The sequence below is a fragment of the Sminthopsis crassicaudata genome, chromosome 1 (genome assembly GCF_048593235.1).
Source record: "Sminthopsis crassicaudata isolate SCR6 chromosome 1, ASM4859323v1, whole genome shotgun sequence".
NCBI classification, from domain to species: Eukaryota; Metazoa; Chordata; class Mammalia; order Dasyuromorphia; family Dasyuridae; genus Sminthopsis; species Sminthopsis crassicaudata.
Genome location: NC_133617.1, coordinates 592,237,982 through 592,251,419, shown reverse-complemented (window position 1 = coordinate 592,251,419; position 13,438 = coordinate 592,237,982). Strand labels below are relative to the sequence as shown.

Genomic DNA, 13,438 nt, shown 5'->3' with positions numbered 1-13,438 from the left:
TTTTGTGAAAATGTTTTCTCCTTGTTCTCCTACCTCTCTAAGCACTCCTTAGCCTCCTTTGCTATTCATCTATATAATGCATCCTGTGGGCATTCCCCTAAGGCTCAGCTCTGAATCTTCTTCTCTTCTCTATCTATACTTTCTGTCCTGAAAACTCCTAAGTATATCATCTATATGCATATGGCTCAGAACTATAGATCCAGAACGAATTTTTCCCCTGAGCCTCAATCCCATAGCACCAATTACCTATTGGGTATTTCAGATTGCAATTTCTGGACATACCTCACACTCAGCAAATCCAAAGCAGAATACATTTTCTTTTGCTCCAAAACTCACCCCCCTTCCAGATTTTAATATTTATGCTGGAGGGATTATTATTATACTCTTCCAGGTTCATAACATCAGCAATATCTTTGATTCATTCCTCATTTTCTCTAACTCCATATATATCTTAGTTTTTCCACTTACACAACATTTCTCTTGTTCAAAAATCTCTCTGCTCACATAGCCACTAACTGATCTAGCCAGAGCCAGATTAAAATATAATTGGAAAATATTTAACAAAATAAATAAAAATGCAATATAGTTTAAATAGAGAGTGACAATCATAAGAGGAACCTTAAAGGCTATCAGCTTCAGTCCTTTCACTTTACAAATGAGGAAATTGTAAAATAATTTATTCAGGGTCACACCAATAGTGAGTGCTTAAGATGGGATCTGAACCCAGGCCTTCCTAATTCTTAATCCAACCTTCTAATCACTATTCCACACTGCCTCTTTTTTATAAAAATAATATACAAATGTATACTAATGTACAGTATATCATCAGTGTACCATTAAACCTATAACCTACCATGTTAGTTCAAAGGAGTAAAGAGGTCATTTCTAACTTGAGGAAATTATGGAAGATTATGATGGAAGTGGCATTGGAAGGCTAGGAAGAAATTTGGAAGGCTAGGAAGAAATTTAAGATTATTAGAACTGTTCTAGAGAAAAGAAAGATTATTTCAGACAGAGGGAAAATTGTAAAATGACACATGAGGAAATCTTTGGATTGTATTCAAATTTCCCTGAAATATGATCTGTATAAAGAGAAATAATGAAAGAAAGGGCAGGTAAAACCTTGAATTTCTTTGGCCTTGACTGCCAAAGAAGAACTATTAGTTAACTATAATGATAAGTAGTCACTGACAATTTTTGAGTGAGGCTTAAGATCAGATGTATTTGAGGTCATACTAGTATCTACTAAATATAAGAATTGTGTTATGGGAAGGGGATGTTGGATATTTATTCAGTTTCTTTTATGCTATTAATGTGGAAATTAAACTGCTTGAAAAATGTCAATCTTTCCTAGTTCTTCTATGAAATAAATTAAGTTCCAAAAGCAGCAGGTACTCATTCATTTTTTTTTACTTTATGTTAAAGCAGATACAACATTCATTAGTAATCACTTATAGAAAGTATCCCTGCCATCTGCAGTGTCTTTTTGTTTCTAAATCATATCTAAATCTTTGTGAGGTAGGCCAACCAGTATTCTCTGTTTTATTCTTTACTATGTACATAGAGATAAAATAATATGACACAATTTTCCAACAAAAGCTGATACAAAATAAATCCCAAAAATAAATTAATCTGGTTTTTTGTTTGTTGTTTTTATTTTTATTCTCCAATATATAGGAATCAGTATCTTCTCTCTGTATTTGTTTTTACTTTTACTCCCAGTATATCGGAATCAGCATTTTCTCTCTGCCTACCACATGATAGACAAAATGCATGGTTAGTAAATGAGGTTGTTTTTATTTCAAACACAAATCTCATCATTATATAAAGGGGGACTGTTTTTTTTAACATTCTATCAGAAAACAAATCCTGCAGATTTTGCATCATTATTTTCTAAATCCTTAAATAAAAATGTTTTCTCATCTTTCCCAAGACCAGATTTCTGTCTATTTAACAGGTGCCAAGACAATGAAATAGGAAACATTTTAGATGATACAGCAGCCTTGGGTATATAATAAAATAGAATTAATAAAATCAATACATTTAGTGAAATGAATGCAGCTAGAAAAATCTGAGATATGAAGACCATTTTTAAGGATAGTCTGGAAACTAAAAAATAATGTTCACCAGATTCAGTTTTAGCTATGAAACGTTTGTTCTTAGTCAATTTTTGCCAGATTTTCTGATTTTATACTAATAACCCTGATTAACTTGAGCCCTGATTCTCAGATTTGTATAGTAGGCATTCTGTAACATCTTTTCTGTAAATGCTCCATATTGTACCTTAATCTTCTTAAATCATGTACTGCTATAAAAGAGCATTCACAATTTCCATTAAAATAGAATTGCAAGAATATTTTATATACTCCAGGTCAGACCCACAGTTGTTTTAAAGAACATTATCAAACTTTTTCAGGGAAAACACCTGTTTGGTTGTTTATAGAAAAATTGTAAGTTTCTTGCTTGGCCTGTTTGGGTTTTACAAATTCCATCTCTGGCAAATGAAACTTTATGTATCACACAACATAGAACACAGCAGGTAAAAGAGAAAAAAAAATGAATAAATCTCGTTACATTACTTGGAAACTGTCTTCCTTTTCTCCTCTTCTGACTGCCTGAAAAATACTAGCTGATGTCAGTGGAAATAAGCTGACTAGAGGGGAAACCTTATCTCTTGTTTTGATAAGAATTTTCTCTTTTGTGATCGGAAGTACTCTGGGTCACTATGGAAAGTTCACCTCTAATGAAAGTATTGACGTAGATGTCAACGTAAACTTGGGAAAAAATGTTAATTAAATTTTTCTAGTATATTACAACTTAGTTTTGATGAACTATCATCCAAGTGTCAGGTTATTCATAATGAATAAATTCACTACAAAAGAAATATATGTAAGAGATTTAAAGCTGCCGTCAGAATTGCTATACCAACTGAAAAACATGCTCAATATTAGTTAACAATTATTTTGTTCTCATCTTATCATGGTCTTTTCAGGATACTTTTTCTTATTTATATAGTAATTTACTTTATAAACATAACCTATTTTGTTTTATATGACTTTAAAAGATTATAGTGGAAGAAAGTTGATATAAAGAAGATTGGCCAAAAAAAAAAAAAATCTATTGAAAAATAAAATGGGAAAACAAGGCCTGTACTATCAAAAAGTTAAAGATGAAAGGAAAGGAAATAAAGGAAATAAACTTCTATGTAGTATTTACTATGCTTATCACCATGCTAAGTACTTTTTACAAATATTACTTTATTTCTCATAACACATGAAGTAAGTGCCAAGATATTTTCTCTACATATCATTAGAATTATGCAATATTGCAGTTTTTAAAAAATAATTCTAATCTAATTTTAAATCATGATTGCCAATATTTAAATATTGAACTAAAATCATTCTAAAACTGAAGTAATCTATATAGAAGTCATTCTTAACCTTTTGTGTGTGTGTGTGTGTGTGTGTGTGTGTTGTGGGATTGTATTTTTGAATTGGGAAATGGTAAGATTATTTTTTTCTCCATCCAACTTTAGAAACCTCCCTGAAATTTACACAGACTCGATATTAAGTATTTATTGAAAGAGATATATTCAGGTTAAAATATATCCATGTGGTTACAATATAACTATATTTTTTTTTTTTTTTGAGAGGATGAAGTGAAATAATACAGGACTTGTAGTTTTGTTTATTAGAAAGAAAAAAAATCCCATGGACTATGGTATTGTCATGGTGATGGTGGCAATATTAGAGAATACATGAAACATAATCATGTGTAAACACTCCATTTCAGGTTTTATAAGTGAATATATGATTCCCTAATGCTCTTATAGTTTTTAATATAATTTATGATTATTACACAAACAATAACCATCTGAGTATTTATTATATACAGATAACACAATTTTGTACTGTGTCTCTGTACAGTTTGTGCAATAATTAAAGGGAATCCATGAACATGGATCAGAATAATATTAATAATAATGGATAGAAGGAAATATAAATAAAAAGGAATAAAAAAGATGATGATGATGATGATAATAATTATCATCATCACTATAATTGTTAGTATAAATAATAGTTATTATCCTTAATGGTAATGTTGGTAGTTATAGTAGGAGAAAGAGTAGAAGTAATAGTTGTATTATACCTATCATATTTATATAGTGTTTATGTGTGCCAAGTCCTCTACTAAGCACTATACAAATATTAACTTATATTTTCTATAATTATATGTGTTTCCTTGAAATGGGAATTTATTGTTACATATTTTAAATTTTCCCTGATGTTCCACTGGGAACTTAACAATGTATTTTTTTTCTTATTTCCATATTTCTTTTTCTACTTTGTTCTTTCTTATTTTGCAATTAAATTTAAAATTTTTAAAATTAATACAACCAGATGAGGTAGTTTTTTAAAAACTTTTTTTCAAGTTGAGGAAAGTAACTTGGTCAGTCTCATAACTAGTACATGTCTGAGACCAGATATGAATTCAGGTCTTCCTAACTCTGGGCCTAGAATTTCATTCTTTGCACTATCTAGTTTCCTCTTTAAAAAAAAATCATATCTTTATTTTTACTGACTTCTAATGAAATTTAGCATTTTCTTTAATTATTTTAAAATATTATTCAGAAGAGACTTTACCTGACTGCCAAACGGATCCATGATACAAAAAAGTTAAGAGCTTCTCTTACATAGTTATGCAACATTTCAGTGTTGCTATTATACATTGTTTCATTGCAATTTAGATTGATGCTTAAATGATTCCAGTAGTACATTCAAAAGGTTAAGAACCTTCCTCTCGAAAGGAAAAAATAATCACAAATCCATTGTAATATAATGGGTTCACATTAGAAATTCTTGTGTGCCTCCTGAGGTTTGCTGTTAGAAGTTTGTTATCTTGCTACAAATTTTGAAAACTGGAATATTATAGACTCTTTCAGTGTCCTATATTGTTTTCCAGTCATTTCAGTGATGTCCAAGTCATTGTGACCCCATTTGGAGTTTTTTTGGCAAAAATACTGGAGTGATTTACCATTTCCTTCTCTAGCTAATTTTACAGATAAAGAAACTGAGGCAAACTGAGTTAAGTAATTTGCTTGGGTCACACAACTAATAAATGCTTTAGGACCAGATTAACTCATGTCTTCCTAATTCCTCGCCCAGCTTTCTTATATACCTACTAGCTACCTTCAAGTAATATAATCTACGATTTTTAGTTCAAATGTAGTGATATAAAAGAAGCATTCTGGCAAAGTCAAGATGGCACAGAGAAGCCGGAAGTTTTCCAAGTTCTCCCCAATTTCCCTTCAAAATAACATTAAATCAAGGCTCTGATGAGGTTCTGGAACAACAGAAACTACAAAAAGTTGGAGTGACCCAATTTTTCAGCTTAAGATGGCTTGTAATGATTTCAGAAAAGATCAGCCTCACTTGAATGAAAAGGGAAACACCTCTCAACACAGATAGTGTTCTGGCAAGCCTTACATAGATCAGAAACAAAGACCCATAGGTCTTGGCTCAACAGGAGTAAAGCCTCCAGTTCTAGTACAACAGGTAAACTTCAGCTCAAGAAACCAGGCAACGAGATATATGAGTAGGCTGGGTTAACCCCAATGAAGTGGGCATTTCACCACTGCTATTCAACATAGGAAAGTACTATATGCATTAGAAATAGCAGTGAGTAGAAAAGGAATTGAGACAATAAGGAAAACAAAAAAGGTCAAGAATATCAAGGAAATTAATGACACTTTTGAACAAAAGAAAGTAGCCTAGCAATACCAAATCTCAAACTATATTATAAGGAGTAAGCATCAAATCTATCTGATATTTAGGAGTTAGCTAGATGGTACAATGGATTAAGCACCAGCCCTGAAGTCAGGAGGACCTGAATTCAAATCTGGGCTCAGACACAACACTTCCTAGCTGTGTGACCATCCAAAAAAAAAAAAAAAAAACAACTATCTGATATTTGACTAAGAAATAGAGTGATAATCAGTGGAACAGATTTGGTACATAGGATACCATAGTAATCTAATGCTTGATAAACCCAAAGACCCCAGCTGTTGGGATAAGAACTTACTATTTAAGAAAACCTGGGAAAACTGGAGAACAATAGGACACAAAATAGGTATAGACATAAAGGGTGGCATTATAATCAAATTAGAAGAGCAAGAAATAATATACTTGTCAGATCTATGGAGAAGGAAAGAATTCATGATCAAAGAAGAGATAGAGAGCATTACAAAATGCAAAATAGATAACTTTTATTATATAAAATTAAAAAAATACAAACAAAACCAATACAACCAAGATTAGAAGGAAAGCAGAAAAATGAGATACAATCTTTATCTGTAATAAAAGCTTCATTTCTCAGATATATAGAGGACTGAATAAAATTTCTAAGAATATAAACAATTTTCCAATTGATATATGATAAGGGATTTGAACAGGCAGTTTTCAGATGAAGAAATCAAAGCTACATATAATATAGGTATATGAAGAAGTATTCGAAAAAACTTTTTATTAGAGAAATACAAATTAAAATAACTGAAGTACCACCCTATCATATTGGGTCATATAATAGGAAAAAATTATAAATGTTGGAGAGAAAGTAGAAAAATTGGGATATTATTGTATTGTTGGTGGAGTTGTGAACTTTTCCAATCATTCTGGGAGAATAATTTGGAATTATGCCCAAAGGGCAAACAACTGTGTATATCCTTTGATCCATCTATATCCCGGAGAGCATAAATAGAAGGAAAGGATTTAGATTTACAAAAACATTTATAGCAGCTCTTTTTGTGGTGAAAAAATAATAAGAAATTGTGTGTATATCCATCAATTAGGGAATTATTGAAGTTGTGGTATATTAAAATAATGGAATAATATTGTTTTATTAGAAGTAATGAGCAGAAGAATGTAAGGAAAAAACTTAGACTTATATGGACTGTTAGAGAGTGAAGTGAGAAGTACTAAAACAGTAATATTGAGCGATAATTATTATTAGCTCTTCACAGCAATAAAATGATCATAGACAATTTCAAAAGATTCATGATGGAAAATACTATCCACATCCAGACAAAGAACTAAGGATTCTGAATGTAGATTGAAGCATACTATTTTCACTTTATAAATTTTTTTTTGTCTTATGGCTTTTCCCTTTTCTGATACTTTCACAGCATGACTAATGTGGAAATATGCTTAAATTGATTGTACATGTATAATCCATAACAGATTGCGTGTTGTCTTGGGGAATAAAGGGGGAAGGAACAAAAAATAGTACTCAATCTTAAATAAGTGAATTTTAAAAGCTACTGTTACATATAATTTGAAAAAATGCTAGTAAGTGTAAGAAAAAAAACAAAACTGTGAGCCTTGAGAGAAGAAACTATTTTGTATTCCCTTTCTTTGTAATTCCAACACTTAGCTCAGTGCCTGGACATACAGTAGTATAGCAGTGTAGTAGAGTAGCTTAATAAATACTTACTGATTTGATTGCACGGGCAATATAGGATTTTAACTAAGGAAACAAAAGATAATTTTAATCATTGAGAAGTTAGCACTGTGTGTTGTCATTTGCAGACAAAATTTTAGAATATGAACCTTAAAATAAAATCTTTGCCAGTAATTTAAGTTGTCGGCCTTTACTCAAATCCCTAACAAAATATTCATTAATAACTTCCATCAATTCCTTTGTATTTTTGGCCTTTACAGACTGTCCTTTTAACCTAAGCTGACAGTGCTACAATGTACAACTATAAAAATATATCAGCTTTACAAATCATTCTTAAATTCATCTTTGTACTTCAATCCCTCATTTATGAATCAAGGATTAAGATTTAGGAAGATTTCCAAATTAAACATACAAATAAAGTTCATAGAATCAAACCTTTCAAAGGCCAGAGGGGACCTAAAAGTTCCTCTAATCCAACTTTATTATTTTACCAATGGAACCAAGAGACAGCTAAAAAGTTGATGTGAGTTATCCAAAATTATCTAGATACTAGGAGTATTACTAGGATTTTGTAGTAAGATCTTCATACTTCAGATACAGTGTTCTTTTCACTGCATCACACTCTTGTTTTGTTTAGTTTGCATGGCATTTTGTTTTTTTCCATTTTATTTAGTCAAAATTTAACAAATCACTTAAGTGTTTTGCTTATACAAAGAATATAAGGTGCTGTGGTGGATACAAAAGCAATTTACATAGTTCTTGCCTTTAAAGAATTTACCATATAATTAGTAGGGGAGCCAAGTTCTACAAATAATCATGATATAAAGTATGATCCAGTAAGTTCAGAGGAGAAAAGGTCAATTTCAACTGCGATGTCAGGAGAATTTAGGAGATATTTAGTATTTGAGTTGTTTATTAAAATGAATTAAGTAGAATTTTAGGTACCTTTTTTTTTAATGACTAGACACAAGTTAGAAATAGGGAGTTCTGGGTTAAAAGAGTTGGGAGGTATTGCCAAAGTGGGGAGAAAGAAAAAGAATAGAGAAGACAAGGAAGAGGGGGAAGGCACAGAGGAGAGAATCAGACATTAATGATGTCATTTTGGTCCTCTTTAAGAATGAGGGACAACAGCCAAAAGAATACAATTATTAAGTTTGATTACTTCTCACAGGTGAAGCAATCAAAGTTCTTTATTAGTTGTCTGCTCAGCATTACCACTTTTCTACCTTTTATCCTGGCCTCTTTTCCGGGGGGCGGGAGGGGGGGGGAGTACAACACAGCCACTAAAATTGACATGAGCTAATTAATATAAATGTTTCCCTCCTCAGAATCCTGGCTATAATATTTACCTTCTATTTTGTGCCTTTGTTTATTACAGTAATGTGGGTTGGGTAAGACAAAGGGGAATTTCTTCAATCAATCACCTCTCTCAAGACCAAAATATGAATTCATCCCTTCCACAAAACTCCCTGAATAACCTTATCCCAAGTCAATTACTGATTGTCTCTTCACACCTGAGGTGTACAGTTTCTACCATGTTCTTTTATAATTGAACTCAACTTGTTTTTTGTTTGTTTGTTTTTAGCTTTAACTATTAGGCTGTGAATCCCTAAATAACAGTTCAAGGTCTTTCTATTTTTTTTTTTTTTTTTTTTGCTGTCCCAAAGAATCGATATAATTACTACATATATGCTAAGGTCTCAACATATACTTGATAAATGAAATGAAGCAGAAGAAAGTATGGAAAAGTCATTCTAAGAGTTGTTATTTATTGTTATTGTTGTTCTGTCAGTATTGGAATTAGGGCTTGAAAGTTTTCTAAAGACAGATCAGATATGACATTTGGGAAATTTCTCTTCTGAGTGAGTAGAAAAAATTGATTATAATATGACTTTTACTCTTTGAAAAAGATCTGAAAACATGACCATGATATTTTAAAATTTCATCTTTGTAATCATATAAGCACTATACTTTGCTTAAATTTGTGCTTTGAAATTTTTATTTTCTTCCATTTTAGATCTAAATAATGCTACAAAAACATACTTTGCTAAGGAATACTTGAAAATAAAGCAAAGCTTTCAGAAATCCAATTCAGCAAAATGGCCCCTTCCAAGTTGCAGAAAAGCATTCCATCTCTTTGGAGGTAAGTAAATTAGTGTATAAAAAAGCCCATAACATTTTTAGAATCATTTTTCTTACCATTTTTTCTGCCATTATTTGTCTACTTAGTTCAATATGTTTTAAATCAAAGGATTAATTAAGCCTCTTTATTAAAAAAAAAAAAAGTGTATATTCATTCACCAGAAAATTAAACAGACAATAATGATTAATTTGAAAAAAAGAATTAATCTTAACAAAGTTCATTGTTGTCTTCCCTGGCTTTAAATTTCTTTTTAAAAAGTTATTTTCCCTATTTTCTAGGAAAGAAACCAATGTTATCTTTTAAAAAAAGGTTATTTCAAAAGTCCATTTTTGAAAACTTTAGCTGACTGTAACTGTTAACTGACTGTAATCCATTCATAGTGAATAGAAGTACTTGAAAAATGTACCAGTAGTCATCAATGTCCCAGTTAAAGGTAGCTATTAGGATCCCCATTTTTCAGGTAAGATTATGGGATTTTCCCACATTTACACTCCTACTTCATAGATGTATTAATATCCTGCATATTTTCTTTCCCATTTTCCAAACATTTAGGTTAAGCAGGAGGTTTCATGTAAACATAATATCAATAAAGTTTTATGATTATGGCAAATATTAGAAAAATTATTTTGTACAAAACCACAATATGTCTAAAACCTAGAACATTGGAATTAGTTCTTGCTATTTCTCCATAAGGAAGATAGAATAAATTTAGGAAACATACAGAAAAGAGTAACAGAATTAGAGAAATAGAGGAATTTTTGATGAATGTGGACTTAAAAAAAGGAAATTTTTCTGTCTAAAGAAAAAAACTAAAAGGAAGTAGGAATGGTCTATAAAGCTGTGCAATGACAATCCCTGTTCTCTAGGACTAAGTAGCAACATTGAAGTTTAAAAAGGTTATTTGGGGGACAAATAAAAAGATATTTCCTTTATTTGGACAAAATAAAAAGATCTTATTTATTTTGTTCATTGGTTAGTAAATAGAACTTTTTACTCATAGAAATGACATGCACTTACAATATGTCTCATTGGCCTGGAACAAGAAGTATGTAATATAAATTGATCACAATTTTCAAATGTTCTTTTTTTGTTTTTGATAAATAACATGAAATACGAAATCCTTCCTCACTCCCAGTAATTTCAGAGAAATAAACACTTCCTTATCTTGCCTTAACTTTCTACATTTTGAGAATTAATACTTTTTAAGAATAATACTATTTAAATGCCACTGGTATATATATATATATATATATATATATATATATATATATATATATATATATATATATATATATATGTGTATACACACACATATATGCATATATATATGTTTATATGTGTATGTATGTGTATATATAATTAGAAATTTTTAGATGCATTAATTATGTTCATTATAAAACATGTAAAAAACATTTTTAAAAGATGAGATAAAAATCAAATAATATTTGATCCTAGAGTAAGTAGAAAGTCATTACAGTTTATTTAATACAAGAATAACATTGTCAGACTTGAACTTTATGGAAATCACTATGGCAGATGAATGGAGGATGATATGGAATGCTTAGGCAAAGAAATCAGGTAAAAAAGTAGAGTACTATGAAGATGTCGTTGGCAGGGAATATCACATATATTTATATCTTTTAAATTCAAATAGAAAGGAGGGCAAGGGGAAAGGATGGGGGGAGGATAAGGGAGGGATCTTTGAAGGAAGTGTAAAGTAGCAGGTAGAAGTAAAGCAGAGGAGTCAGAGGGATAGGAAATTCAAGATACAAACATAAAAAAGATCAAAAGTAGAATTTATTAGATTAAAAAAAACAGTGGTAGCAATTATGATCTTATACAAAGTTAAAAGTAAAACTGATTTAATCAAAAGAGAAAAATAGGGAAACTACACTATATATGTCAGTCATATTAATAAATATGGTTTTAGACTGTTTAGAATAACTCAATAGTAAAAGGCTGAAATATTGCTGTAATGTAATAAATGATGACTTGGTACATTTAGAAAAATATGGAAAAAATTAGAGTTATGAAAGGAAATGTTATCCATTTTCAGAGAAAGAGAGAACAAACAGACATACTATGGTCTTATGTGGATGCATATGAATGTATGTGTGTGTGTGTAAATATATATCTCTATATAAATGTATATTAGGGCTGTGAATTGGTTTAGCCATTTAGGAAAAAAATATGGAATTAGGCCCAGAAGTTACCAAAACTGTTTAATCTTTCTACCTACTTGTATCATTATTAGGTTTATATCCCAAAGAAATTGAAGAAGAATTTATATGTACAAAACTATTTCTAGCAGTTCTTTGCTTGATAATCAGAAATTGGAAACCATAAAGGATGCTCAACTATTGGGGAGTAACTAAACAAATTGTGACATAGGAATTTAATTGAATGACATTGTACCATAAGAAATGTTAAAATGAGTAATTTTGGAGGAAACTGGGCTGACCTCTATGAACTAATGCAGAATTAGAGAGCATAATTAAAACATACTCAGTCTCTCTATTTATATATATATGTATATATATACATATATATATATATATATATATATATATATATATACACACACACACACACACATATATATATATATATATATATACACCCATGTATAAAGCAAACTATGTTTGCTATGAAGAAAAAGAATTTTGAAAGACTTTAGAATTCTGATCAATACAGTAAAAAGCCATTAGTCCAAAAGAATAAAGATCAGACACGCTACTTACTTCCTGTTAGAGAGAGAATAAAATTAAAATACAGTAAGATGTAATTTTTGGGCATATCTAATAGAGCAATTTGTTTTTGCCAGAGTCTGTAGCCATGTGTTGAGAGCCTTATTTTTCAGATTCAACTTTGGTTTTGGGGGATTATTTTTGTTGTTGGTTTTGTGGGGGGGCTTTTTATCAGGGCAGGGCTTAGAAAGGGACTAAATGTAAAGAGAGGGACAGATTAAATTTTAAAATGCTTACTAATTTTAAAAATGAAATTTGTAAAAGCATTTAATGCTACATTGGCATGGAATTAAGGGAGAAGAGCAATATGCATTTATATATGTGCCAGACTCTATGCTAAGCACTTTTAAATATGGTGATGGAAAGCCAGTCTTAGAATCAGAAAGATCTGGGTTTAAGATTCAATACATACTGGTCACGTCACCCTAGAAATCCTAAAGAATTCTCTAAGACTTTACATTATAAAATAGTTACCAACCTCCATTGGAAGAGGGAGTTTCCTACATAAATAAAATCATAAATCTTGTCCCTTTCCTCTCCAATATTATGTAAGTCTTAACAGAGGTTAGAGAAATAGAATGACTAAGTAGGCAGTACCCAATTATGAGGGGAAAGTAGCTTAAAAGGGTAGAATCTATGAATATGAAATATATGAACAGAAAGATTGGCTAGTCATATGGACATTTTGAGTGTTCTATGTTGTACTCATTAGAATGCTAAACACCTAGAGGAAGGTCTTCAGAATCGTGCATCTTCATCTGTGGAGGAAGAAATGAAACAATGTGGACACATTTCAGTCCTCAACACAGGTTGCTATTAATGAGAACATGAACTCATGGAAGTATTGGTATATAGGTAAAGCACTATAATGGGCATGGAAGATACATACAATAATATGTCATTAATTCTGTCCTCAAAGACCTTATAATCTAATGAGTGACAACATATTTTTTTTAAAGTACAAAAGTAGATGTCATTGATATTTAAAACATTCTAAGTACATACTATGTAAAAATAAGCACATTAGGCTCACAACTTAATTAGTTTATCTAAGGCTCAGTGTGTTTAGACATAGGGAATAGAAATACAGAAT

At 30.7% G+C, this 13,438-nt stretch overlaps 1 protein-coding gene across 1 annotated transcript in view; it reads left to right on the top strand.

Moving 5' to 3' along the window:
- Positions 1-13,438, top strand: part of RNF180 (ring finger protein 180) — a 167,360-nt gene that overhangs the window by 125,876 nt on the left and 28,046 nt on the right. Inside the window, 1 exon segment of the mRNA XM_074282123.1 lies at positions 9,473-9,598. Within this exon segment, the coding sequence (XP_074138224.1) occupies positions 9,473-9,598 (126 nt within the window).